The 24,650-nt window shown below is 45.7% G+C and overlaps 1 protein-coding gene and 1 non-coding gene across 5 annotated transcripts in view; both read left to right on the top strand.

Annotated features, from left to right (window-relative positions):
- Positions 1 to 570: 570 nt before the first annotated feature.
- FBXO17 (F-box protein 17) overlaps positions 571 to 24,650 on the top strand; it is a 31,749-nt gene continuing 7,669 nt past the window's right edge. For 2 of the 4 annotated variants that reach the window (XR_011482120.1, XM_020870334.2), the window contains exons 1-3: positions 20,105 to 20,191; positions 20,970 to 21,044; positions 21,295 to 21,663. Coding sequence is in view for 3 of the 4 variants with exons in the window: in XM_020870334.2 (XP_020725993.2) it covers positions 21,312 to 21,663 (352 nt within the window). In the remaining variant the exon portion in view is untranslated. Of the gene's footprint in view, positions 784 to 20,080; positions 20,192 to 20,969; positions 21,045 to 21,294; positions 21,664 to 24,650 lie in introns of those variants that run through there. The other 2 variants (XM_070450914.1, XM_020870335.2) reach the window with 2 other exon arrangements.
- LOC139030077 (U6 spliceosomal RNA) lies at positions 14,549 to 14,658 on the top strand. Its single transcript, XR_011482396.1, has one exon. It is a non-coding gene; the product is annotated as a U6 spliceosomal RNA (small nuclear RNA).

Consider the following 24,650-nt stretch of genomic DNA (forward strand, 5'->3'; position numbering starts at 1 on the left):
TGCCCCATCTGGGCCCTCCGGTGGGTCTATCCCTTTTTCTTCCAAAAAAATACTTTCCGTCTCTATGCGGAAACTCATTTCTACACAGTTTATGGGCCAAGGCCTTGTCACTGGCCACTGTTCCTGGTGGTCTAGTGATCAGGATTCTGCTCTTTCACTGCCACCGCTAGACCTCAATCTCGAGCCGGAACCTGCTTCAAGCCATTCAAGATCAGCTGGAATGAGAAGGAAAGAGGGGAATTTGGGGAGTGGGGGCAGACGGGACAATTCCCACCGCGGGAGACTCCGGGGGAGGCACAACTCTCCCACTGGAGATGCCTGCGGTGTATGTCCTCCCCCACCACCGACCGCCACCGTCCCACCCTAGTCTGAGATGGCGAGGCGCCTGGGCAGCAGGTAACCACGTGGAGAAAGTATAGACTTTCCAAAGGAGAGATGAGCAGGCCCCCAAATCCGGGAGCGCAGGGATTGGGTCTCCTCCCCGCCAGCCTCTCGGCCGCTGAACCCTCCCCCGCCGCCTGCAGCCTCCCAGACCCCGCCCCTCCCTCGCTCCTGCTCTGCGCAGCCGCCCGCCTGCCCGCCGGACTTCAGTCTCCAGCCCCCGGCTCCAGACTTCTACCGCCACCACCACTCCCCCACCCTCCCAGAGGACCGACTGCCCAGAGCGCAGGTCCCGGGACTCCCCGGGCGGGGCTGATCCCGAGGAGCACCCCCCGGACTGCCTCTCAGAGCAGGGTGGGGAAGGGGATCGTAGTCCGCCGCCACCTCCGAGCAGGCCGCCAGGTGAGCGCCGGGACAGGTAGGGTCCGAGGTCGGGACCGGTGTCCGTCCACACTCGCAGCTAGGGCGCCCCGGGGAGGATTTCCATCCCAGGCCCGGCCCGGAGTGGCGTGTCCCTGGAGTCCTGCGCCCCAACACCCCTTCCCCGGCTTCTGCCCCTTTAAGTCCAGAGTTTACACGAATGCACATTTGAAAGGCCCAGACCGTAGGAAAAGGGCTTGGCTATGAAACCGGTCCTCCAAAGCCCTCGCCTCTCCGCCAGCCTGCTGGTCTGAGGGGGCCACTATTAAACACCACCCCCACCCCCACGTACTCGACCAACACGTGTTCACAGCAGCTGGTGAAAGGCCGGACCACTTTTTACCAATTCTGTTTTTTGTGTCCTCTGGCTGGCAGGAAAATCTACGAATCGGAAGATCTTAGAGCACCGTTTCTTGCTTTAGCAGCTTGGGCACAGTTTGTTTTTAGCTGCGGCCGCTCTACCCAGTTTAAACTTTGTTCTAAGTTAACTTTTGCTGTGACCGGTCATATTTGTTAACGTTCCATGTCTTGATCCTTCAACTTTAGACGGCAGCTGTTTACCGCTATTTTGAAAGACTATAGTATTACCAATCTACTTTTAAAATAGACAATAACATTTTTTTTAATGTCCCAGTAACACAAGTACAAAAGGCAAAGGTTTCCATGCAATATCAATCCTTTAAACAAGCGCAATCTCCCCCACAGCCAGTTTTTAAATTTTGTAATTAAATTACTTTTCAGAAATGGCAGAAGTAACTTGTGTGTCGTTTTAAACCATTTTTGCTCTTTATTCCTCTGGTGGTTCCTTCCAAATCTTTAAAGCAAATTCTTCCATTGTTATTTGTTAGTTTATCAACTTTTACACAATGTCTGTAATCTTTTGCTAAAAATAGATGGGGACAGAAGCTTATCATCTCCAGGGTTTCTCTCCTCCATGTATAATCAACATTCCTTTTAGCTTCTCTAAAGAAATAATTTTTTGTAAACTTTTGTTTTTTTTCTTTAAGCATATCTAAATATATTTGTATATTCTATATACATATATACATATCTGTTGATTCTCCTTTTAATAAAGTTTTCATATTTATTTAAATGCTAATTTTTCAATCCAATCAAGATGTACATATGGTTCACAAATCAAATATAAATGAGACGGCCTTTTTTTTCCCTATGATAAAAGTAATATAATCTGTTTAAGAAAAACGGAAAAGGCCGGGGCAGTGTTTTTTGTTTTTGTTTTGTTTTGGCAATACTAGCTCCCAGACCAGGTATCCAAAAAAACCCAGCCCTTGGCAGTGAGATTTTGGAGTCCTAACCACTGGACTGCTAGGTAATTCCCAGGGGCAGTCTTTTAGATTAAATTACAGAGAAATGAGCACCCCCAGCAGTGTGTGAGTCCCATCTTTGTTTGGAAGATACAATTCCAGAAGACCTTGGAACAATGAGAAAAAATGTTCATAGACTGAATATTAGATAGTAGATTGAATTTCTCTTAGTGGGTTGAGAGATAATAGACCTATAGAGGGTCCTTATTCTTTCTTAGGAGATGCATATTCAGGTATTTAATAGTTCATAGAGAGAGAGCAAATTTGGCAAAATATGGAACAGAGATATCCATTTTAACTATATTCTCAGCTTTTCTGTATGGTGACATTTTTATGGTGAAATCTAGGGAAGATAAAGACAGATGATTTATCGGCAGAAACTAACACAACATTGTAAAGCATCTATACTCCAATAAAAATAAATAAATAAAATGCATTGAGACAGAAAAATAAACAAATATAAAAAATAAAGAAAGTAAGATAAAAGTTTAGAAACTCAGAGATAAAAACATGCACAGTGGCACAACCCTGGAGTCCTCCAAACCAATATGCCCCTTGCTTATTGGGTGACCTCAGGTTGATTTCTTCCCTCCTCCAAGCCTCAGTTTCCCCAGCTGAAAAATAGCACCGGCCCCATGGGGTTGTTGGTGAGACTTCTGTGAGATCTTGGAAAGCACTTTCCACATGCCTGGAGGATTTATTTTTCAGTTAACAGTAGCTGTTAGTATTTTGCGAAGGGTTTTTCTTAACGACCATGGTCAGCTCACCTGTGAATAATTATGCATAACATCATAACTGTTCTTGGGGCTCAATATTGTAGGGCACAGTCTTAGCTGCCCCTGAAGCATATGGGATCTTAGTTTTCTGACCAGAGATGAACCTGCATCCCCTGCACTGGAAGGCAGATTCTTAACCACTGAACCACTAGGAAAGTCCATCTTTTGCCTGTTTTTAAATTCACCAAATGGCTCTGATCTTGCCATTGGTGCAGTTTTGTGTCCTGCTGTATTTTGTTCCTTCCTAGGCACGAATCCCCTTAACCCACATTCCTCCAGTCATGGTTTCAGTGACTGCATGATTCTGACATAAGGAGGTGCAGGCCCAGACTCCAGTCCCATAGCTGGCCTTGACTGCTAATCGTCACAGCAGTCACAATGGCAGCTAACACTTGTTGAAGACCAGCCTTGATCTTGTTTAATTTCCCCATCACCATGGGAAGTGAGAGTTACTACAAGTCCACAGCGTGTTAGCCACAACTTTTGCTACTCAGTGCATTTGGGAATTGAATATGAGGCAAGTCACAAAGAACCATCCTGTGTATTACATATGATCCTTATTGGGGTAGACTTCCCTGATGGTCCAGTGGTTGGGAATCTGCTTGCTAATGCAAGGGACGCAGGTTAGATCCTGGTCCGGGAGGATTCCACACTCGAAGGGACAGCTAAGCCTGTGCATCACAGCTACTGAACCCACACTCCAGAGCCCACAAGCCATAACTACTGGAGCCCCACGCCTAGACAAGGCAAGGCACGGGGCTCTTCCACGACAAGAGAAACTACCACAATAAAAAGCCCGCCCACTGAAACCAGAGAGTGGCCCCTGCTTTCCGCAAACAGAGAAAGCCTGCGTGCAGCAACAAAGACATAGGGCAGCCAAAAGTAAATATATAATTACTTAAAAATGTTTTCCAAAAAAATCCCTAGCAGGACTGGGGAGTAGTCAAACACACTGCTAATTCTTCAGTGAAATGCATGTTCATATCATAAATAAAATCTTCCATCAGTTCCAGGCAGGTCTGCCATCAGGTGGGTCTGTGAAAGACTTGGTTTTCAGAGCTTTTGGATTTAGGGATTGTGGAGTGTGGTGGTGGATTAGTCACTCAGTCGTGTCCAACTCTTGCAACCTCATGGACTGTAACCCACCAGGCTCCTCTGTCCATGGAATTCTCCAGGCAAGAATACAGGAGTGGGCTGCCATTCCCTTCTCCAGGGGATCTTCCCGACCCAGGGATCAAACCCAGGTCTCCTGCATTGCAGGCAGATTCTTTACAGACTGAGCCACCGGGGCAGCCTGGAGAGGACATGAGGCCCTTCGCATCCCATTTTCCAGAGGAGAAACCTGCGCTGCGAGAGGGAAACCCATTTGCCCAAGTTCACGAAAAAGTTTGAGTTTGGGCTGAGGCTAACCCAGGGCTGGCTGAATCTGCAACTGACAAAGTTTCACCTCTCCCCAGTGCCACCTCCTCTGCAGGCTGTCATCAGCAATTCCCAAAACCAGTGTCCCTGGCTGGCCCTGTGATGCCCCAGAAATGTCAGTGCTGCCTCCAGGGAATGAGATGATGCACATAAAGAATTTCCCAGGGTGCCTCACACCAAGAAAGCATCGACAAATGTGAACTGTTAATCTGTACTAAGATGCAATTCGATTGTTCCCTTCTTTGACTTAAATAATCATGGTGTTCATTGATAGCATTAATAATTTTTTAAATTGTGAAATATAGCACTCATACAGAAAAGTACATGAAATATATGACAAAGTATATAACCAGCACCCAGGCCAAGAAGGAGAACATTGCCAGCCCCCTAGATATTTCTCTGGTTAGTGATCTTCTCCTTCCCCACAGAGGGAGCTAGCATTCTGACTTTTATAATGCTCGTTTCCCTGCTTGGTTATTTTGTTTTGTGTTGTTGTTGTTTTTAATATTTAGTATTTGTTTATTTGGCTGCACTGGGTCTTAGTTGTGGCACACAGGATCTTCCATCTTTGTTGTGGCATGTGGGATCTAGTTCCCCAACCAGAAGTTGAACCCAAGCCCCCTGGTGGCTCAGATGGTAAAGAATCTGCCTGCTACGCAGGAGATCTGGGTTCAATCTCTGGGTCAGGAAGATCCCCTGGAGAAGAGAATGGCTACCCATTCCAGTATTCTTGTCTGGAGAATCCCATGGACTGGGAAACTGGCAGGCTATGGTCCATGGGGGTCGCAGAGAGTCGGACATGACTGAGCGACTAACACTTTCCCCTGCATTAGGAGCATGGAGTCTTAGCCACTAGAATGCCAGGGAAGTTTCTGCTTGTTTTTTATGTATGTATATATAGGCGGGAGGAGAAGGGGACAACAGAGGATGAGATGGTTGGCATCACGCAGTGGACATTAGTTTGGGCAAGCGCCAGTGATGGTGATGGACAGGGAAGCCTGGCGTGCTGCAGTCCATGGGGTCACAAAGAGACAGACACAACTGAGCGACTGAACTTATATATATATGATTTTAGTGTATATATATATGTATGATTATATATATATACATATATATGATCTTAGTACCTGTATGTACATTTGTAAATAGCATTTATTAATTTAGCCTGTCTGTAAACTTTCTAAAAATCACTGGTGTAAGTATATAATCTATCATCCAGCTTTCAAACCAGGTAATTTTGGAAGTGCTAGGGGTCACTGATAATATTTACCCTAATTGCCCTGGGACACCAGGTGTAAATCAGGACTGCCCCAGGCCACCCCGCCTGTCTGGTTGTCCTGGGACTCACACTCTGGGTGACTTGTGTCTCTGATAAATTTCACCCCAAATTATGCTTTTGAGGTCCATTTGTGCTGTTGTGTTTACTTATTGTTAACTCTTTATTATTACTACTTAGTCTTCCATTCTATGACTGCCTTAATTCATTTATACACCCTATGTGGGCACCTGGATCATTTCCAAGTTGGAGCTATGAGGGGCAATGCTGTCGTGAATATCCTAGTATATGTTTCCTGGCTTTAGGGTCAAATTGCTGGCTTGTTGGAAAGGCACTTTTCTAACTTCAGTAAAAAAAAAATCCCCAACTAGTTTCCAAAGCGGTTGCACCAATTTTTACTCTCATCAGCTGTGTATGGGAGTTCTCACTGTAAGTAAATTATGGTAATGTTGTATTATTGGTTGGTTGGTTGGTTGTTGTTGTTGTTGTTGTTTTTATAAAAGCATATTCTTTAATACACATGATGTCCATGATGTTTAAACTAGAATATACCAAAATCCAAAGTAACTTTGCCTCTCATCTCACCCATGCTGTGGTTCAGAAGGCAGTTGGATAACTGAGAAGGTGATGACAGTGAAAATGACAGAGAAATAGAGGAATTCAAAATTGTCTATTACTGTCAGCTATGAAAGATGGTATTTAGCTCAATGTGTGTTCACTCCACTAATTTTTAATACTTGTACTTTTTAAAGATCATTTCTTTTTTTTTTTTACTTTTTTTTTTATTTTTCCATTTATTTTTATTAGTTGGAGGCTAATTACTTTACATCATTGCAGTGGTTTTTGTCATACATTGAAATGAATTAGCCATGGATTTACATGTATTCCCAATCCCGGTCCCCCCTCCCACCTCCCTCTCCACCCGATCCCTCTGGGTCTTCCCAGTGCACCAGGCCTGAGCACTTGTCTCATGCACCCAACCTGAGCTGGTGTAAAGATCATTTCTTGTTTACCTTTGAGACTTTAAATTTTATGCTTCACTTGTATTTTTTTATTCTGGCAACCTTTGATTCCCGTGATACTCAGTGAGTGAGAGGAGTGTCTTGGCTTCCCCTCCTCCACCTTTCCTTTCCCATCTTGTCGGTAATGCATTTGCCTTCACACCATCAAGGCTGATTACATCTATAGTCTGTTCTATTACCCTAGTTAAGTCTTACACGCTGTAACTGTAAAGTGTGCAGGGTTTGGGTTTTTTTTTTCTTGACAGCTTTATTGAAGTAATTTACATACCATAAAATTCAGCCCTGTCGAGTGAACGGTTCAGTGATCTAGTGAGTTTTCAGAGTCTGGCAGCCGGCACTACAGTGTTAGAGCATTTCTATCACCTCCAAAATATCCATTGTGCCTATTTGTGGTCACTCCTTTTTCCCATGCCAGTCACAGCAACTCCTCATCTTTCCCTATATTTAGATAGCTCTTTTCTGGACATTTCATTTGGACACATCATACAATATGTAGCCTTTTGTATTCAGCACTTTCACTTAGCATGCTGTCTTAGGGTTCATTCTCATGGTATCTTGTACATTGCTCCATTCCTTTTATTGTTTTGTTTTGTTTTGATTTGATTTTTGGCTGCACTGGGTCTTCCTTGCTGTGTGTGGTCTTTCTCTAGTTAGCGTTAAGCAGGGGCTCTAGGGTCCTGGGGCTTCAGTGGTTGCAGCAGGAGGTCTCAGTAGCTGACCCACGGCTTGTGGAATCTTCCCCGACTAGGGATCAAACCAGTGCCCCTGCAGGCAGGTTCTTTTTTTTTTTTTTTGCAGGCAGATTCTTAAACACTGCACCACCAGGGGAGTTCTCATTCCTTCTAGTGTTGAAGTGCATTCCATTGTATGGATAGACCACATATTGTTTATCCATTCACCAGTTGATAGACACCTGGATTGTTTTCAAGTATATAATGCTGCTGTGCACGTTGGCAGTCAAGTCAGTCTTTGTGTGACATACCTTTTCATTTCTCTTGGGTAGATAGCCTAGTAGTAGAATTGCTGTGTTTCAAACTTCCAGCGGTTAAGACTCCAAGCTTCCATGCAGGGGGCACAAGTTTGATCCCTGGTTGAAGAACTAGGATCCCATATTCCTTGAAGCCAAAATAAATAATTTTTTTTTTAAAAAAAGAATTGTTGGATTTCATGGTAAGTTTATATTTCACTTTTTTTTTTAATGTTCAACTTCTATAGAAACTGTTTTCCAAAGAGGTTTTACCATTTTACATTCCCATCAGCAGTGTATAAGGGTCCCAGGTTCTCCCTGTCTTCACCAATCTTTTGGACAGCAGCCATTCTAGAGGGCATGAAGTGGCATCTCACTGTGATTTTAATTTGCATTTCCTTCATGACTAATGATGTTGAGCATCTTTTCACATACTTATTGCTGTGCTAAGTCGCTTCAGTTATGCTGACTCTTTGCGATCCTATGGACTGTAGCCAGCCAGGCTCCTCTGTCCACGAGATACTCCAGACAAGAGTACTAGAGTGGGTTACCATGGCCTCCGCCAGGGGATTTTCCTGACCCAGGGATCGAACCCATGTCTCTTGCATTAGCAGGTGGGTTCTTTACTACTAGTGCCAGCTGGGAAGCCCGCATTTGCTTATTAGTCCTTTGTATTTCTTCTTTGGTGAAAAGTCTATTCAAATCTTTTGTCAGTTTTTATTTTTATTTTTTTTTCCATTTATTTTTATTAGTTGGAGGCTAATTACTTTACATCATTACAGTAGTTTTTGTCATACATTGAAATGAATTAGCCATGGATTTACATGTATTCCCTTTTGTCAGTTTTTAAATTGATTTGTCATATTATTGAATTTTAAGTGTTCTTTATATATTCTAGATTCAAGTCTTTTATCAAGTATGTGATATACAGATATTTTCTGCCAATCTGTAGCTTGTCTTTCATTTTCTTAATAATATCTTTTGAAGTACAAAGGTTTAAAATTTTTGATAATGTTTAATTAATCCATTTTTTCTTTTATAAATCATAATTTTGGTATTATATCCAAAAAAATCTTTTCTTTTTAATCTTTATTTATTTGGCTGCATCAGGTCTTAGTTGCAACATGTGGGATCTCTAGTTGTGGCCCACAGGCTTAGTTGCTCTGAGGCATGTGGGATCTTAGTTTGCCGACTAGGGATTGAACTCATATACCCTGTATTGCAAGGTGGATTCTTAACTTCTGGGCCACCAGGAAAGTCCATGCCACTCCACTTCTGACTGCTGTGTACATCATTTCACCTCTCTGGGCCTCAGTTTCCTTACATGACAATCAATGGGAATAATACAGAAGCCACAAAAGATCATCCCCAGTCAGTTCCTGGGTTTGAAGTTCTGTCTCTTCTGGCCTACACTGTGCTATATTTTTTTTTCCTTTAAATGCACTGCTAACATTTAAAAATTGAGTGATTTCACATAAACACAGGGATTTCCAGTCTCTTGACAAACTGGAAGATGTGGCCAAACTAGACCCACCTTCCTACTGGGCAGTAAGTCAGCCAGAGTGAGCGCTGGCACAGCCTCCACGTGGGGCTCTTCTCTCCGGACTGACAGAGGCTCCACCACTCCCTGCTGCCTTGCTCCCTGTCCACCTCACTTAGAGGCAGAACCCCCGGTGGCGATAGTGGTGAAGAACCTGCCTGCTAATGCAGGAGACAGAGGAGTGGGTTCCATGCCTGGGTCGGGAAGATCCCCTGGAGGAGAGCATGGCAGCCCACACTGTATTCTTGCCTGGAAAATCCCATGGATGGAGGAACCTGGCGGGTTACAGTCCATAAGGTCACAAAGTGTTTTGGACGTGACTTAGCACGCACGCGGCACAGGACCAGCTGTTGTCATTGTGAGGCCAGCCAGGGGTGGTGGTGTGAGTGGGGACTCAGATCCATGCCTTGCTCCAGTCACCAGCTCATGCTACCCCAGGCTTGCCTTCACCCAGAAGAGATGCCTTAAAAAAAAAAAAAAAAACTACCTAAAGACTCTTACAGGCCAGTGCAGGCCCTGATTATCTATAGCTCAGTCTTCCTTCTTGAAGGAGAAGGCATGCCAAATGTTTGTACATGCAAATAATTCTAAAGAGCGAGAAATTTTCAATCTTGTTTTTGGGGGTTTTTTTTTGTTTATTTGTTTGTTTGGCTATAATTCCCTGTGCTGTACAATATACCCTTGTTGCTTATATATTTCATTTGTTTTTAATTTTTTATTTATTTGGCTGCATGCATGCATGCTGAGTTGCTTCAGTTGTGTCCAACTCTTGGCAAACCTATGGACTCCAGCCCACCAGGTTCCTTTATCCATGGGATTCTCCAGGCAAGAATACTGGAGTGGGTTGCCATGCCCTCTTCCAGGGGGTCTTCCCAACCCAGGGATCAAACCTGCCTCTCTACATTGGCAGGTGGGCTCTTTACCACTACCACCACCTGGAAAGCCTTTATTTGCCTTCACCGGGTCCCAGTTGCAGCAGCATGTGGACTCTTAGTTGAGGCATATGGGGTCTAGTTCCCTGACCAGGAATTTAAGCCAGGCCCCCTGCATTGGGAGTTCAGGGTCTTAGCCACCGGACCACCAGAGAAGTCTCAATCTTGTTTCTTGATGATATTTCTGTAACCATTTGTGGTAGGTTAGGAACAACACTGGCAAGACTTCCCTCCCTGACAGTCCAATGATTAGGACTGGGCGCTTTCACTGCTGAGGGCTCAGGTTCAATCCCAGGTTGGGGAACTAAGATCCTGCAAGTAGCACAGTGTGGCCAAAAAATAAAATAAAATAGAGACAACACCGGCACCACCGTTCAAGAGTAAAGTGTTAAAATTGATAAGGGAGAATGTCGGGAAGAGGAAAATCTCTCCAAGGCATGAAACAGAAGCCATTCTGCCTAAAATTGAAAAGATTGACTATACAAGGCGCTAGCAAGTGCAGCTGTCATACACTGTTGATGGGAGTGCACAGTCATGCTGAAAAAAATGACTGGGTGTGTTCTCGTAAAGAACATGTGATCCAAGAATTCCACTCCTACATATTTACTCATGAGAAATGAAAACATATGTCCAGACAACCATTTGAATGGGAATGTTTGTAGAAGCTTTATTAATAACAACCTCAAGCTGGAAACAATCCAAATGTCCATCATGCTGAGTGAGTAAACAGATTGTGGTTTATCTGTTCAATGGAATACTACTCAGTGATAAACAGGCGCGAACTGGCGATTAATACAGCAATGATGTGACTGAATCACACAATGTTCTGCTGAAGGAAAGAAGACACAGGGGTGTCATCAGGGTCCAATCCAGAGACTGAAACCACACAGTAATTTGAAAGGAGGATGTTTAATATACAGATTTATTCATCACAGCAGGGGATTAGAGTTAGAAGGAGTAGCTCCTGAGAAATAAAGAGAATGCTAAAGAATATAAAATGGCAAATACAGGGAGCAGCCTCCACCCCTAACATCTAAGATAGAGAGCTTGAGAACGGTGTCACCTCCAGACTGTCCTTGGCAGTCCCAGAAACCCTCATGCTTTGGGGGGTTTGGGGCTTTTTTAACATCTATTTGTATTTATTTGGCTATGCCAGGTCTGGGCTGTGGCATGCAGGATCTAGTTCCCTGACCAGGGATTGAACCCTGGCTCCCTGCATTGGATGCATGGAGTCTTAAGCCACTGGACCACCAGGGAAGCCCCCAGACCCTGACGCTTTGGGAGAACACTTGGAAGTGGCTCCCTAAAGGGCAAAGGAGTCTCCCTGATGCTCCGGCTGTGGAACTTGCTGGAAATCCACCCTGTGGAACTTGCCAGAAGTCGGTCCTTTAAGGATGCTAGGGAAAACAGTTCACAAGGAAGTGTCTCACCAGAGGCACTCAGCCAAGAAACCAGCTGAGGTGGGTGCCAGGGCAAGGTGCTGGCTGAGGGCTGCTCCTCACTGCCAGGCACTGGAGAAGCCTGCACCCTTGTGACTGCGGCGGGAAAAGCTGCCTGCGTTTGGGGAACCGCGTCTGGAAGTTAGAAGCAAAAGTCTTGCCTCCTGGAACGCCTCTCTGGCTCCCTCTACTGGAAAACTTTAGCATGGCAGCCGGCGAATGAAGAAGATATAAATGCCTGAACTCCAGTTTCTCAACTTGGAGCTGTGAGGCAGTAAATTGGTAACCGGCCCACCATATGATTCCACTTATATGAAACTCCAGAAAAGAAAACTTCTAGTGACAAAAAGCAAATTAGTGGTTGGGGTGGAGGTGGGAAAGGGTAAACATTCTAGAGTAACAGAAATGTCTCACCTCTTGTTTATGAGGATGGTTGTACCATTGCATACAGTTGTTAGAACACAGACTGTACACTTGAAATGTTTGCATTTTATTGGATGTAAATTAGACATCTGTGAATGTGGTTTTTTTTTTTAATTTTTAAAAGTTTCTGGGAAATAGGACTTTTGGGCAAATATAAATGGAATATATGCACGCATGCATACACCACAGAAAGAGAAAGTCGCTCAGTCATGTCTGACTGTTTGCAACCCCATGGACTCTACAGTCCATGGAATTCTCCAGGCCAGAATACTGGAGTGGGTAGCCATTCCCTTCTCCAGGGGATCTTCCCAAACCAGGGATCGAACCCAGGTCTCCCTCATTTCGGGTGGATTCTTTACCAGCTGGGCTACCAGGGAAGAACCACAGAAATGTGCCCCAAATCCCACCGCTGAGATTCCCTCGCTTATCCCAGTGCATACACCGTATCTCCATGAAGTGCTGCTGGAGGTAATTCCTGGCTTTGGCTTGGTGGCTTGTTCATGCATTCTCCCTGAGGAGTTCAAGTTCAACATGGGTGCCCTAGGTAGTTGGCAAGAGTTTTGAAAGGGAGATGAGTTGGACATGTGCCCACCCGCCTCTCCCATTTCCCTTCTCCCCAAGGGAGATAGATCTACAAAGGCATCTCACTAGGTTCAGATTACCAAATCTTCACCCAAAGAGTGAAATCCTATTAGTTCTTGTATGACAATGGGTCTTACTTATTCCTTGAGTCCCAGATATGACTTAAGGATATTTCTCCTTCACTGCTCACATCCAGCCCTTGAGATAGAATCGTTATTCATATGTCACATGTTACAGACAAGAAAACTGAGGCTCAGAGGCCAGCAACATGCCAAAGTGATGGCCTGCCCAAGAAAAGGCAGAACCAGATTTATTTATTTTTTTCAGCTGTGCTGAGTCTTTGTTGCTGGTCTGGCTTTTCTCTAGTTGCAACGAGCAGGGGCTACTCTCTAGTTGCGACATTCGGGCTTCTCATTGCAGTGGCTTCTCGTTGCAGAGCATGGGCTTAGTTGTTCCAAGGCATCTGGGATCTTCCCTGCTCAGGGGCTGAACCCGTGTCTCCTGCCTTGGCAGGTGGATTCTTTACCTTTGAGCCACCAGGGAAGCCCAGAACCAGGATTTGAACCTGGATTATCTGCCTCCATAGTGGGAGCTGCTGACCACCATCTGTCCTGCTGGGAGCAGCAGCTTAGAGTCCTGGAAACCCTCAGCCACTCCCTGCCCCCAGCACAGGGTCCTAATAGGGTTTACCGATATTGAGTCTTTGACAGTCGAGTCTTTTCTATCCCCATGATTGTATTCTGAAAAAATTCAGGCATACAGAAATACTCAAATAATTATACAGTGATTCCTAAGATAGAGAGACAAAGACAATACCTATGTATTTTTTTAGACTGCTACTGAAACATTACCATTCACAGCAACTGTTTGTTCAGTATTCCAAATTCATAAAACAAAAGTTAGTGACATGACACTTCAAGTACAAAAATGTATAAATACCACAGCACGTACAATCATACATTTATAAATATAAAAAGGTTGGGACTTCCCTGGTGGTTCAACAGTTAACACCCTGCAGTCCTACTGCAGGGGGCAAGGGTTTGATCCCTAGTGGGGGAACTAAAGATCTTGTATGCTGCATGGCCCAGCCAAAAAAAAAATTGATAAATAATAAATAAGCAATGGTTGCACCTAAGTTATCCCAATATATTATTAGCTGATTATATTATTATCAAATTATCAATATATTATCAAATGATAAAAGTAATTTCAAAATCAATGGAAGTATACTTGCTAAATTAATAAAGATAAAATTAACAAAGTTAAGGAAGAAAATTAGCCAAGTAAAAATGATGCTATAGGGCTTCCCAGTGGCGCAGTGGTAAAGAATCTGCCTGCCAGTGTAGGAGACACAGATTCGATTCCTGATCCAGGAAGATTCCACATGCCTCCAGACAACTAACTCCGAACGTCACAACTATGGAGCGTGTGCTATAGAGCCTGGGAGCTGCAAGTACTGAGACCCCCGAGCCCTAGAGCACTCTGCAACTGGAGAGAAGCCCGAGCAGCAGTGAAGACCCAGCACAGCCAAAAATAAGAATAAGAAATAAAATTATTTTCAGAAACGCTATATAAAATGAAGATAGTTTAATGAATCACGAGCCGTGAAAATGAAATGATACTATTTGATCTTCATCAAGAGTAACTACTCGGAAAAGTGTGCAGCTAGCCGGAGAGACCATGTGGAGATGAGGAACTGCTTGGGGAATTCCCAGCCAGAGAGTCCCCTGGTCCAGCACTCAGCAGAGGAGTGACGAGCTTTCAGAAGATGACCGAGTGCCACGCTCTGCCTGAGGACCACGGCCCAAGAGCCCCTGAGAACTACATGACTGAGCCCAGTTAGTCCCCAGGACCATCAAAAATAATCATAAAATAATGCTTATTATACCATGGCAATGGTTTTACCACTGAGTCATAGGGGTATTTTTGTGCAAAATTTTCCAGTCACTCTAAAAAGGCCCTACACGATTCGAGGAACCGCCGAGGAAAGAGAGAAGCTACCTCTTAATAGTTTCAGGGGTTCTTGAATTTAAAAATAATCCTTTCGTGGTCACTTTCGGCAGCACATATATACTAAAATTGGAACGATGCAGAGAAGACTAGCATGCCCCCTGGGCAAGGATGACTCATGTATTTGTGAAGCAGCCTCCCTGGTGGCTGATGGTAAAGAATCTGCTTGCAATGCAGGAGACCCAGGTTCCATCCCTGAGTGGGGACTATCACCTAGAGAAGGGAATGGCAACCCAGTCCAATATTCTTGCCTGGAGAATTCCATGGATAGAGGAGCCTGGTGGGTTACACAGTTCGTGGGGTAGCAAAAAGTCGGATGTGACTGAGCAACTGACACTTTCACTTTTTAAAATCATCATCATCGCGTCCTCATCCTATTTTTTGTTTGATAACTTTGCGGAGAGCCTTGTGGATATCTTTTGGTTCCTTTCCATGGATTACCATCTCTGTTTTTATTGTTATTATTGTTTCCAGTAAACCTGTTCTAGAAAGTATACAAACTGTACAGCCTGATGAATTTTCACAAATGAACACACATGTAACCCGACTTTAGATCAAGAAACAGGAAGGAAAAGAACACAACTTTCAAATGAGTACTTCTGCCCAGATGGGACTTTTTTTAAAACTTATTTTATTGAAATATAATTGATTTAAGAAAAAAATAAAAGCAAAATAAGAGAATATAGTTGATTTACGATGTTGGGTTAATTTCTGCTGTATAGCAAAGTGGTTCAGTTATACATACATACACCTTCTTTTTCATATTCCTTTCCATTATGGCTTATCCCAGGATATTGAACATAGTTTTCTGTGCTACACATTAGAACCTTGGTTTTTTTTAATATTTTAAAAAATTTATGTATTATTTATTTGGCTGCACTGGGTCTTAGTTGCAGCATGTGGGATCTAGTTCCCTGACCAGGAATCAAACTCAGGTCCCCTGCATTGGGAGCACAGAGACAGTCAATGGACCACCAGGGAAATCCCAGGATCTTGTTTATCCATTCTATTTATAATAAATAGTTTGCATCTGCTAATCCCAAACTCTCAGTCCCACCTTCCCTCATTCCCCTCCCCCTTGGCAACCACAGTCTGTTCTCTATGTCTGTTTCTGTTTTATAGATAAGTTCATTTGTGTTATATTTTAGATTCTACATATAAGTGATATTACATGGTATTTGTCTCTTACTTCACTTAGTATAATAATCTCTAGGTCTACCTATGTTGCTGCAAATGACATTATTTCATTCTTTTTTATGACTGAGTAGTATTCTATCATATATATGGACCACATCGTTATCCATTCCAAATGGAACTTTTAATCCTGCCTGGGATTCTCTTGGCCATCCTCTGTGAGTAGTACCTGTCCCCTGAAATACAAGTCACTGACCATCATTACATTTAGCAAGTGCTGCGTAAGAGACTACTCAAAATGCAGTGACTTAAAACAATACCCACTCCTTTATTATTCTGATGGCTCTGGGACTGACTGGGCTCAGCTAAGCAATTCTCGGGGGCTCTTGTGCAGGTCCCATCAGGCAGTGATTGGGGCTGGGTCATCTGAGGGCTCATTAATTTCCCTGTCTAGCACCTGGATTGTCATTGTTGTTCAGTCGCTAAGTCGTGTCCAACTCTTTTTCGACCCCAGTAGCCCACCAGGCTTCTCTATCCATGGAATTCTCCAGGCAAGAAAACTGGAGTGGGTTGCCATTCCCTCCTCCAGGGGAACTTCCTCACCCAGGGATCGAACCTGGGTCTCTTGCATTGGCAGACGGATTCTTTACCACTGAGCCACCAGCATCTAGGATGGGAAGACCCAAACAGCTGAAGCTCCCCAAGCATATATATATCTCTTCCTGTGGTCTCTCCACTGTGATGGCTTCAGGGCAGCCAGACTCACATGGTGACTTAGGCGGTGGTGTGCTGGAACTGGTTCACACAGTTCCAATGCGATCCTGGGAGCGCATTGTGGACAGCGCTTTCCAACTCCAAAGTTCAGAGACATCATGTTGGTAGCTTGCCATCAGCCATGGACAGTATATTCACACCACAGAAATCAGCAAATGCTACAATCCCTAAATCCAAAAGCTCTGAAAACCATGTCTTTCACGGATCCCCCAACCAGGGATCAAACCTGCCCACCCTGATTGGAAGGCAAAGTTTCAACCATAGGACCCCCAGGGAAGTCCAAGAGCCTGTTGTTGAACATTTAGGAGCACACCACTGGACTCAGGGCCCCCCAGGCACGCACCCCCAGACAACACAACCTCCACAACCCCTTAACAGCGTCACTTCTGTGATGCTCTGAAAAGGTGAAGCAGTCCCAAAGACCTGCCCATGTCAAAGGGATGGGTGTGAATGGAGAATGGTCAAGTCCTGGAAAAGAGCACATCAGATTGGATATGCTGTTATAGCCCTTTGGGGAAGATGTCTGCTGTGCGTCACAGGTCCCTGGAAACTGAATACCAGTATCATCCCCCAGTCACTGTGACAACCAATACGATTATCCTCCCCACCAAACACAAACAGACACACACACACATCCAAACACCCTGGCAGCAGGCAGTGACCTGCCATTCTGACCCAGCCAGTAGCTGGCATTCAGCTGGGTTGGACATGGTGGCTACAAGGCACTTTATGGTCCTCAGGAGAGCATCACAGATAAGCATTTTGAATACCCAGGGCTCATACAGTACATCACTTGAAAGTCCTTGCTCCCCAGTGAAGTCTGCTGCCCTTGTGGTGTGAGGTGACCACTCTCAGTTCCAGAAATCCCCCACTCACCAGCAATTGGCACATTCCTAAGGAGAACTGACCTGGGGAACTAGACTCTGGTGAGTTTCATGTCTATGCTGGGCAAGCTGGTAGACTCACTTGTAAATTGCAGCTAATTATTAATACAACTTATAACCACCTGGGGGCAAAATACACCCTAGTCTCTAAAGCCTGTCTCCACAACTCCAGTTCTCTGTTGTGGGGGCAAAACAGAGTCAGGCTTTGTGCAATGTCCACAGGCTACTTGCCTGATACAGGCTTAATTCTTAACAAGACCTTCATCAATTTATTTCAAAATAGTAACAGCTGACATGAATCGAGCACTTACTGGCACTAGATGATATAACAAGCATTAGATCTTTGAAGGCTCTTAACCCAGGGCAACCTCCGAGAATCGTTTTGGTCATTAAAACACAATGATGGAATTCAGTGCAATGATGCAGCTTAAATGCTCAGCACAGTGGTTTAGGAAGGCCCCAATAAATGTCACCAGATGGAAATATCATAGCTAAATGGTTGCTCGTCATCTTTTTATGGCATGTAATAATAATAGCAACTAACATAATTTAGTGTCTAATATATTACTATCACTTTTATTTATGAAATACCGGAGGTTATTTCTTGAGTGCTTTACCAATATTAATTCATTTCATTCTCACAACAACCCTATGGAGGAAATATGGTTAACACCCTCATTTTCAGAAGAAGAAAGTGAGGCACACAAAAAGATGAAGAGATTTAAAGTAATTAGCCTCCAACTAATAAAAATAAATGGAAAAAAAAAAAAGATGAAGAGATTTGCTCTTGAGCCAAGAGGCTTAGCTGGAGTCAGGAATCAGCATTTCATCACTCAGCTCTTTTGTCAAGGTGTTTTGTTTTGTTTTAAATAAAGGTGTTTCATTTTGTTATGCCTCAGTTTCCTCATCTGTGAAGTGGGTTTCTGATGTGACAGTCCGTTCATTCAGTCACTTAATATCTCTTTATTGAACACTTACTCTGTGTCACACACTGGTGTGGACCCTGGTGTGCAGTATGCAAAATCAGCAGCAATTCTGCCCTCATAGTGATTGTTACAATGTGGCTAGGGGAACAGACAATGCGGAAGACTGACTTAATTAAGTAAATTATATCAATATATGGGCTTCCCTGGTGGCTCAGGTGGTAAAGAATCCACCTATACTTACGTGTGTGGTGTGATAAGAGTGTTAGAAAAGAATAAAGTAAGGAAAAGGGAAGAAGTAGGTGATGGTCTTGAGGCCCTGAAAGTGTAAATATGGTGGCTAGAGACAGTTCTGTGGGGAAGTTGAGCCAGGGTTTGAAGGAAGTGTGGAGGTGAGCAAAGAAGTACTCTGGATCTAGGTGATGAAAACAGCCTATGCAAAGGCTCTGAGGTATGGAGGCTGGTTTGGCTGGGGCAGAGTGAGTAAGGGGAAATGAGGGCAGGGCGATGACGAGTGCTGATCACATGGGGCTTGTGGGCCACAGTGAGCCCCTTTCCCTGACCCTGATGAGGTGGAGCCCAGCAGGGCTCTGAGCAGGCAGGGACTGGACCCAAACTCAGGTGTTCACACCTGTCCTGGCTGTTGGGGAAAGGAGCAGGGAGACAGCGATGGTCCAGGTGACAGGTGATGAGAGTGGATGAGATCCCCAAGGGAGTGAGTACTGATGGAGAAGAGGAGAGGTTCAAAGACTAATCCCTGACCCTGAGATCAGAAGGAGGAAGAAACAGCCAAGGAGACTGACTGGGAGCCACCAGGTAGCCGGAAGGGGTCCAGAGGGATGCGGTGGCTCAGAGAAGTGACGTGAAGAGTGAAGAGAGAGCGACTCCTGCGTCAGGTGCTGTTAACAGGTCAAGCAAAGTGAAGACTGAGTGAACAGTGACTATTGGTTCAGCACCAAGGGAGGTCACTGGTGGGTGACCTTGACATTTCAGGGTGGAGAAGGAGGGGCTTCCCTGGTGGCTCAGGGAATCTGCCTGCAATGCTGCAGACCCAGGTTCAATCCCTGGGTCAGGTAGATCTCCTGGAGAAGGGAATGGCTACCCACTCCAGTACTCTTGCCTGGAGAATTCCATGGACAGAGGAGCCTGGCAGGCTACAGTCCATGAGGTCGCAAAGAGTCGGACACAACTGAGCAATTATCACTCTAAGGAGGGCAAAGCCTGATTAGAGAAGGTATGGGTGAGAACATCAGTAGACCATATGGAGGCAGTGAGTGTGACAACTTTTTGGAGAAGTTTTACTATAAAGAGGACCAAAGAAATGGGGTCATAGCTGGAAAGGGAGCTGGAATCAAGAGTATTTTCATTCGTTTTCATATGAGATGACTCTGTGTGGGCTGATGAGAATGACCCAGTTCAGAGAGGGAAGCTGAAGGTGCAACAGAGAGAGAGGAGAACTATGAGATAGTGGCCTGGAATGGGCACAGTTGTGTTGGGAAAGCAGAGGGCAGGGAGGGTCTATGGGGCAGTGGGGGTCTGTGGACATTCACTTTCTATTAATTTTTTTTTTTTCCTACAAAATAAGAAGAAAGGAGGGAGTTTCATGGTGGTCCAGAGGTTAGGACTCTGTGCTTCCACCCCTTCAGGGGGAACTGGTTGGATCCCTGGTTAGGGGAAACTAACTAAGAACCTGCATGTCGCACCATGCAGCCAAAAATAAATAAGAAGAAGCAAGGAAAGAGTGAAAAGGTGGAAGGAAGTGTAATGTGTTGGAGGTTAGGGGAGAAGGTGTGAAATAGCTATCTATAGAGAGGAAGAGCTAGTGGATAAAAGAAATGTAATCTGATTGCCAGACAGCACTGCAGGCACGCTTGAGTGTCAAGTTCACAAGCTTGAAGTGGAGCCGGCCAGTGGAGTTGTGTGTTGTTCTTCAGCTGCTTTAAACCGTGTGAGTACAGGCACAGGTAAGTGGAGGGCTTGGATTTAACCAGGTCACGCGTGGGAGGAAGCCAGAGGAGGCCAGGGTGTATGCAAAGAAATGTTTGCAATGATTAACCGAGGAACTTAAGCTGGATAAAGAAGAATTGAGCATTGATGGGGTGGGGGTGGGTAGGGATAAAGGATGGGAGATCACAGTGGGTTGGCAGGACTGTGGAGGGTCTAGGGCGCTGGAGGGAGAGAGCTGGAAAGAGAGAAGGTGATGACTGGAGAGTGAGAAGCCTGAGATGGAGGCTCTGAAGGGGCCATTGTTACTGTGACAAGCGTAGGTGCAACCACAGGAAAGAGGGGCTAGGACAGCTGGTCAGGGAACAAGAGAGGCCTGGATGGTATAAGGAAGGATCATCAACCTGGATGTGGAAATCACCCAGAATGTTGATAAGAGCGACCTGAGTGGCAATGAGCCTAGAGCTAAAATCATGGAGAAGTGATGAGCAGTCATCTGGGTCACCAGATGATGCTGACAAGGTGACAAACGATCAACCCTGATGAGCTGGGGCGTGTCGGGGAGGACGGAGGGAAAATGATCTGAAAACAGCTCCAAGGAGCAAGATGTACCCCCTTGGAAGGGTCACAGGACAGCTGGGTTCTGGTTAGAGCAAGAAGGTGACAAGAATGTTCAGCGAAGAGATTGAGGAAATGGATTTTGCTGAAGGATAGGTCACGGATTCCAAAGGCCAGAGAGTTGGGACCCCTGGGGGATGGAGCGGAAATGGTTTCCCTCTTGGTGGGTTTCTCTCACAGGTCTTCAGTGAGCCTATGGTCATATGTAAGGAGCTCAGCCTGACCCAAGCGCACCGGCCAGAGCAGGAAGCCGTGGTTAGCAGCCCTCGTGGGCTTATGATCAGGCTTAGGGATTTGTTGCTCAAGGGGGAAAGATGGGGAGGAACCAGTCGCCGTCTGGAGCCAAGTGGAAGGAACCAGATGCCGAGTTTCTTGGAGCTGGCAGCCTCCCGGTCGCCCGTGTACCTAGTGAGGTCACGGTCAAGCCGCAGAGGACTTGCGTCCTGGAAGGAGAGCTGGAGGGAGGCCAGGCTGCCCTAACCCGCCGACTCCTCTCTATCTGCAGGACTCTGGCGGCCGGAGATGGGCGCCCGGCCCTCGCGGCGGCGACGGCTGCCCGTGGAGCCGCCCATAGCCTTGGACGCGCTGCCCCCGGAGCTGCTCGTGCAGGTGCTGAGCCACGTGCCCCCGCGCGCGTTGGTGATGCGCTGCCGCCCGGTGTGCCGCGCCTGGCGCGACGTGGTGGACGGGCCCACCGTCTGGCTGCTGCAGCTGGCCCGCGACCGCAGCGCGGAGGGCCGCGCCCTCTATGCGGTGGCCCAGCGCTGCCCGCCCAACAGCGAGGATGAGGAGGAGTTCCCGCTCTGCGCCCTGGCGCGCTACTGTCTGAGGGCGCCGCTAGGCCGCAACCTCATCTTCAACTCCTGCGGAGAGCGTGGGTGCCGGGGGTGGGGCCGAGGGGCGGGGGCGGGGCCAGGGGTGGGACGGAGGAGACCCCGGGGATGGGCGGGCGGGGCCTGGAGCCAAGGGACGTGGTCCTTGAGAAACTGGGTGGGCGAGGCCAGGGAGGAGCTGGGGAAGAGACAGACTGAATGGGAGGAGCCAGGGACCGTGGGTAGTGGTGTTCAGTCGCTCACTCCTGTCCAACTGTTTGCGGTCCCATGGACCGCAGGACGCCAGGCTTCCCTGTCCTCCATCATCTCCGGAGCTTGCTCAAACTCACGTCCATTGAGTCGATGATGCCATCCAAACATCTCGTCTTACGACGTCCCCTTCTCCTCCTACCTTCAGCCTTTCCCAGCATCAGGGTCTTATCCAATGAGTCGGCTTTTCGCATCAGGTGGCCAAAGTATTGAAACTTCAGTGGAGGGAGTACAGATTGGTTGGCAAGACAGAGGAGAAGGCGCCAAGGGGCGGAGCAGAGGTGACGCTCTGCTGGAACTGTAGACTCAGTTGTTGTTCAGTCGCTAAGTCGTGTCCAACTCATTGCGACCCCGTGGACTGCAGCACGCCAGGCTTCCCTGTCCTTCACCATCTTCTGGAATTTGCTCAAACTTGAGTCGGTGACGCTATCCAACCATCTCATCCACTGTCGTCCCCTTCTCCTCCTGCCCTCAAGCTTTCCCAGCATCAGGGTTTTCCCGGTGAGTTGGCTCTTCCCATTAGGTGGCCAAAGTATTGGAGCTTCAGCATCAGTCCTTCCAATGAATATTCAGGGTTGATTTCCTTTAGGATTGACTGGTTTGATCTTCTTGCAGTCCAAGGGACTCTCAAGAGTCTTCCCCAGCACCACAACTCGAAAACATGAAATCTTCAGCTCTCAGCCTTCTTATGGTTCAACTCTCACATCCATACATGATTACTGGAAAAACCATAGCTTTGATTATACGGACCTTTGTCAGAAAGTGATGTCTCTGCTTTTTAATACACATAGCTTTTCTTTCAAGGAGCAAGCGTCTTTTAATTTCCTGGCCATAATCACCATCCGTGATGATTTTGGAGGCCAAGAAAACAAAATCTGCCACTGTTTCCACTTTTCCCCCATTTATTTGCTATGAAGTGATGAGACTGGATGCCATGATCTTAGTTTTTTTTTTTTTTTTAATGTTGAGTTTTAAGCCAGCTTATTCACTCTCCTCTTTCACTCTCATCAAAAGGCTCTTTAGTTCCTCTTCGCTTTTTGCCATTAGAGTGGTATCATCTGCATATCAGAGGTTGTTGATATTTCTCCCAGAAATCTTGATTCCAGCTTGTGATTCATCCAACCCAGCATTTCACATGATGTACTCTGTATAGAAGTTAAGTAAGCAGAGTGACAATATACAGCCTTGATGTAGTCTTTTCCCAGTTTTGAACCAGTCTGGTTTCATGTCTGGTTCTAACTGTTGCTTCTTGACCTGCATACATGTTTCTAAGGAGGCAGGTAAAGTGGTCTGGTATTCCCATCTTTTTATAATTTCCACTGTTTGTTGTCATCCACACAGTCAAAGGCTTTAGTGTAGTCAATGAAGCAGAAGTAGATGTTTTTCTGGAATTCCCTTGCTTTTTCTATGATCCACTGGGTGTTGGCAATTTGATCTCTGGTTCCTCTGCCTTTTCTAAATCCAGCTTGTATATCTGAAAGTTTTTGGTTCACATACTGTTGAGGCCTAACTTGAGGGATTTTGAGCATTACCTTGATAGCTTGGGAGTAGAGTGGATTGTGCAGTACAATTGTGTGGGGCAGTTGTGCGGTAGTTTGGACATTAACTTTGGCAATGCTCTTCCTTGGGATTGGAATGAAAACTGACCTTTTCCAGTCCTGTGGCCACTGCTGAGTTTTCCAAATTTGCTGGCATAATGAGTGCAGCACTTTAACGGCATCATCTTTTAGGATTTGAAATAGCTCAGCTGGAATTCCATCACCTCCACTAGCTTCGTTCATAGTGATGCTTCCTAAGGCCATTCGACTTCACACTCCAGATTTCTGGCTCTGAGTGACCACACCATTGTGGTTTCCCAGTCATTAAGACCCTTTTTTGTATATTTCTTCTGTGCATTCTTGCCACCTCCTCTTAATCTCTTTTGCTTCTATTAGGTCTTTATGGTTTCCATCCCATCCTTGAATGAAATGTGCCCTTTGTATCCAAATTTCTTGAAGAGATCTCTAGTCTCTTCTATTCTATTGTTTTCCTCTATTTCTTTGCATTGTTCACTTAAAAAGGCTTTCTTACCTCACCTTGCTGTTCTTTGATACTCCGCATTCAAATAAGTATCTTTCCCTTTCTCCTGTGTGTTTCGCTTCTCTTCTCCTCTAAGCTCAGACAACCACTTTGCCTTCTTGCATTTCTTTTTGTTTGGGATCGTTATGGTCACTGCTTCCTGTACAATATTACAAACCTCCATCCATAGTTCTCTGTCTACCAGATCTAATCCTTTGAATCTATTCATCACCTCCACTATAATCATAAGGGATTTGATTCAGGTCGTGCCTACATGGTCTAGTGGTTTTCCCTACTTTCTTCAATTTTGCAATAAGGAGCTGATGATCTGAGTTACAGTCAGCTCCAGGTCTTGTTTTTGCTGATTGTCAAAAGCTTCTTCATCTTCCGCTGCAAAGAATATAATCAGGCTGATTTCAGCATTGACCATGTTGTGATGTCCATGTGTAGAGTCTTCTCTTGTGTTGTTGGAAGAGGGTGTTTGCCACTGGACCACTGGGGACGTCCCCTCAACTCAGTGGGCGGTGGTTAAAGAGGGAAGGGCCAGGGGAGGGCTGGGGAGAAACCGACTGGGCGCTGACAGGGGGCGGAGCTTGCATAGAAACATCAGGCCGTTTTGAGAGGCTGTGGGAAGGGGAACTGAGTAAATGCGCGGGGTCAAGGCTGGAGGATCCCAGAGGTAGCACCCTGGGTCGGGTGAGGCGGGTCGGGGGCAGGTCGG

This window comes from Odocoileus virginianus, chromosome 20 (assembly GCF_023699985.2).
Source record: "Odocoileus virginianus isolate 20LAN1187 ecotype Illinois chromosome 20, Ovbor_1.2, whole genome shotgun sequence".
NCBI classification, from domain to species: domain Eukaryota; kingdom Metazoa; phylum Chordata; class Mammalia; order Artiodactyla; family Cervidae; genus Odocoileus; species Odocoileus virginianus.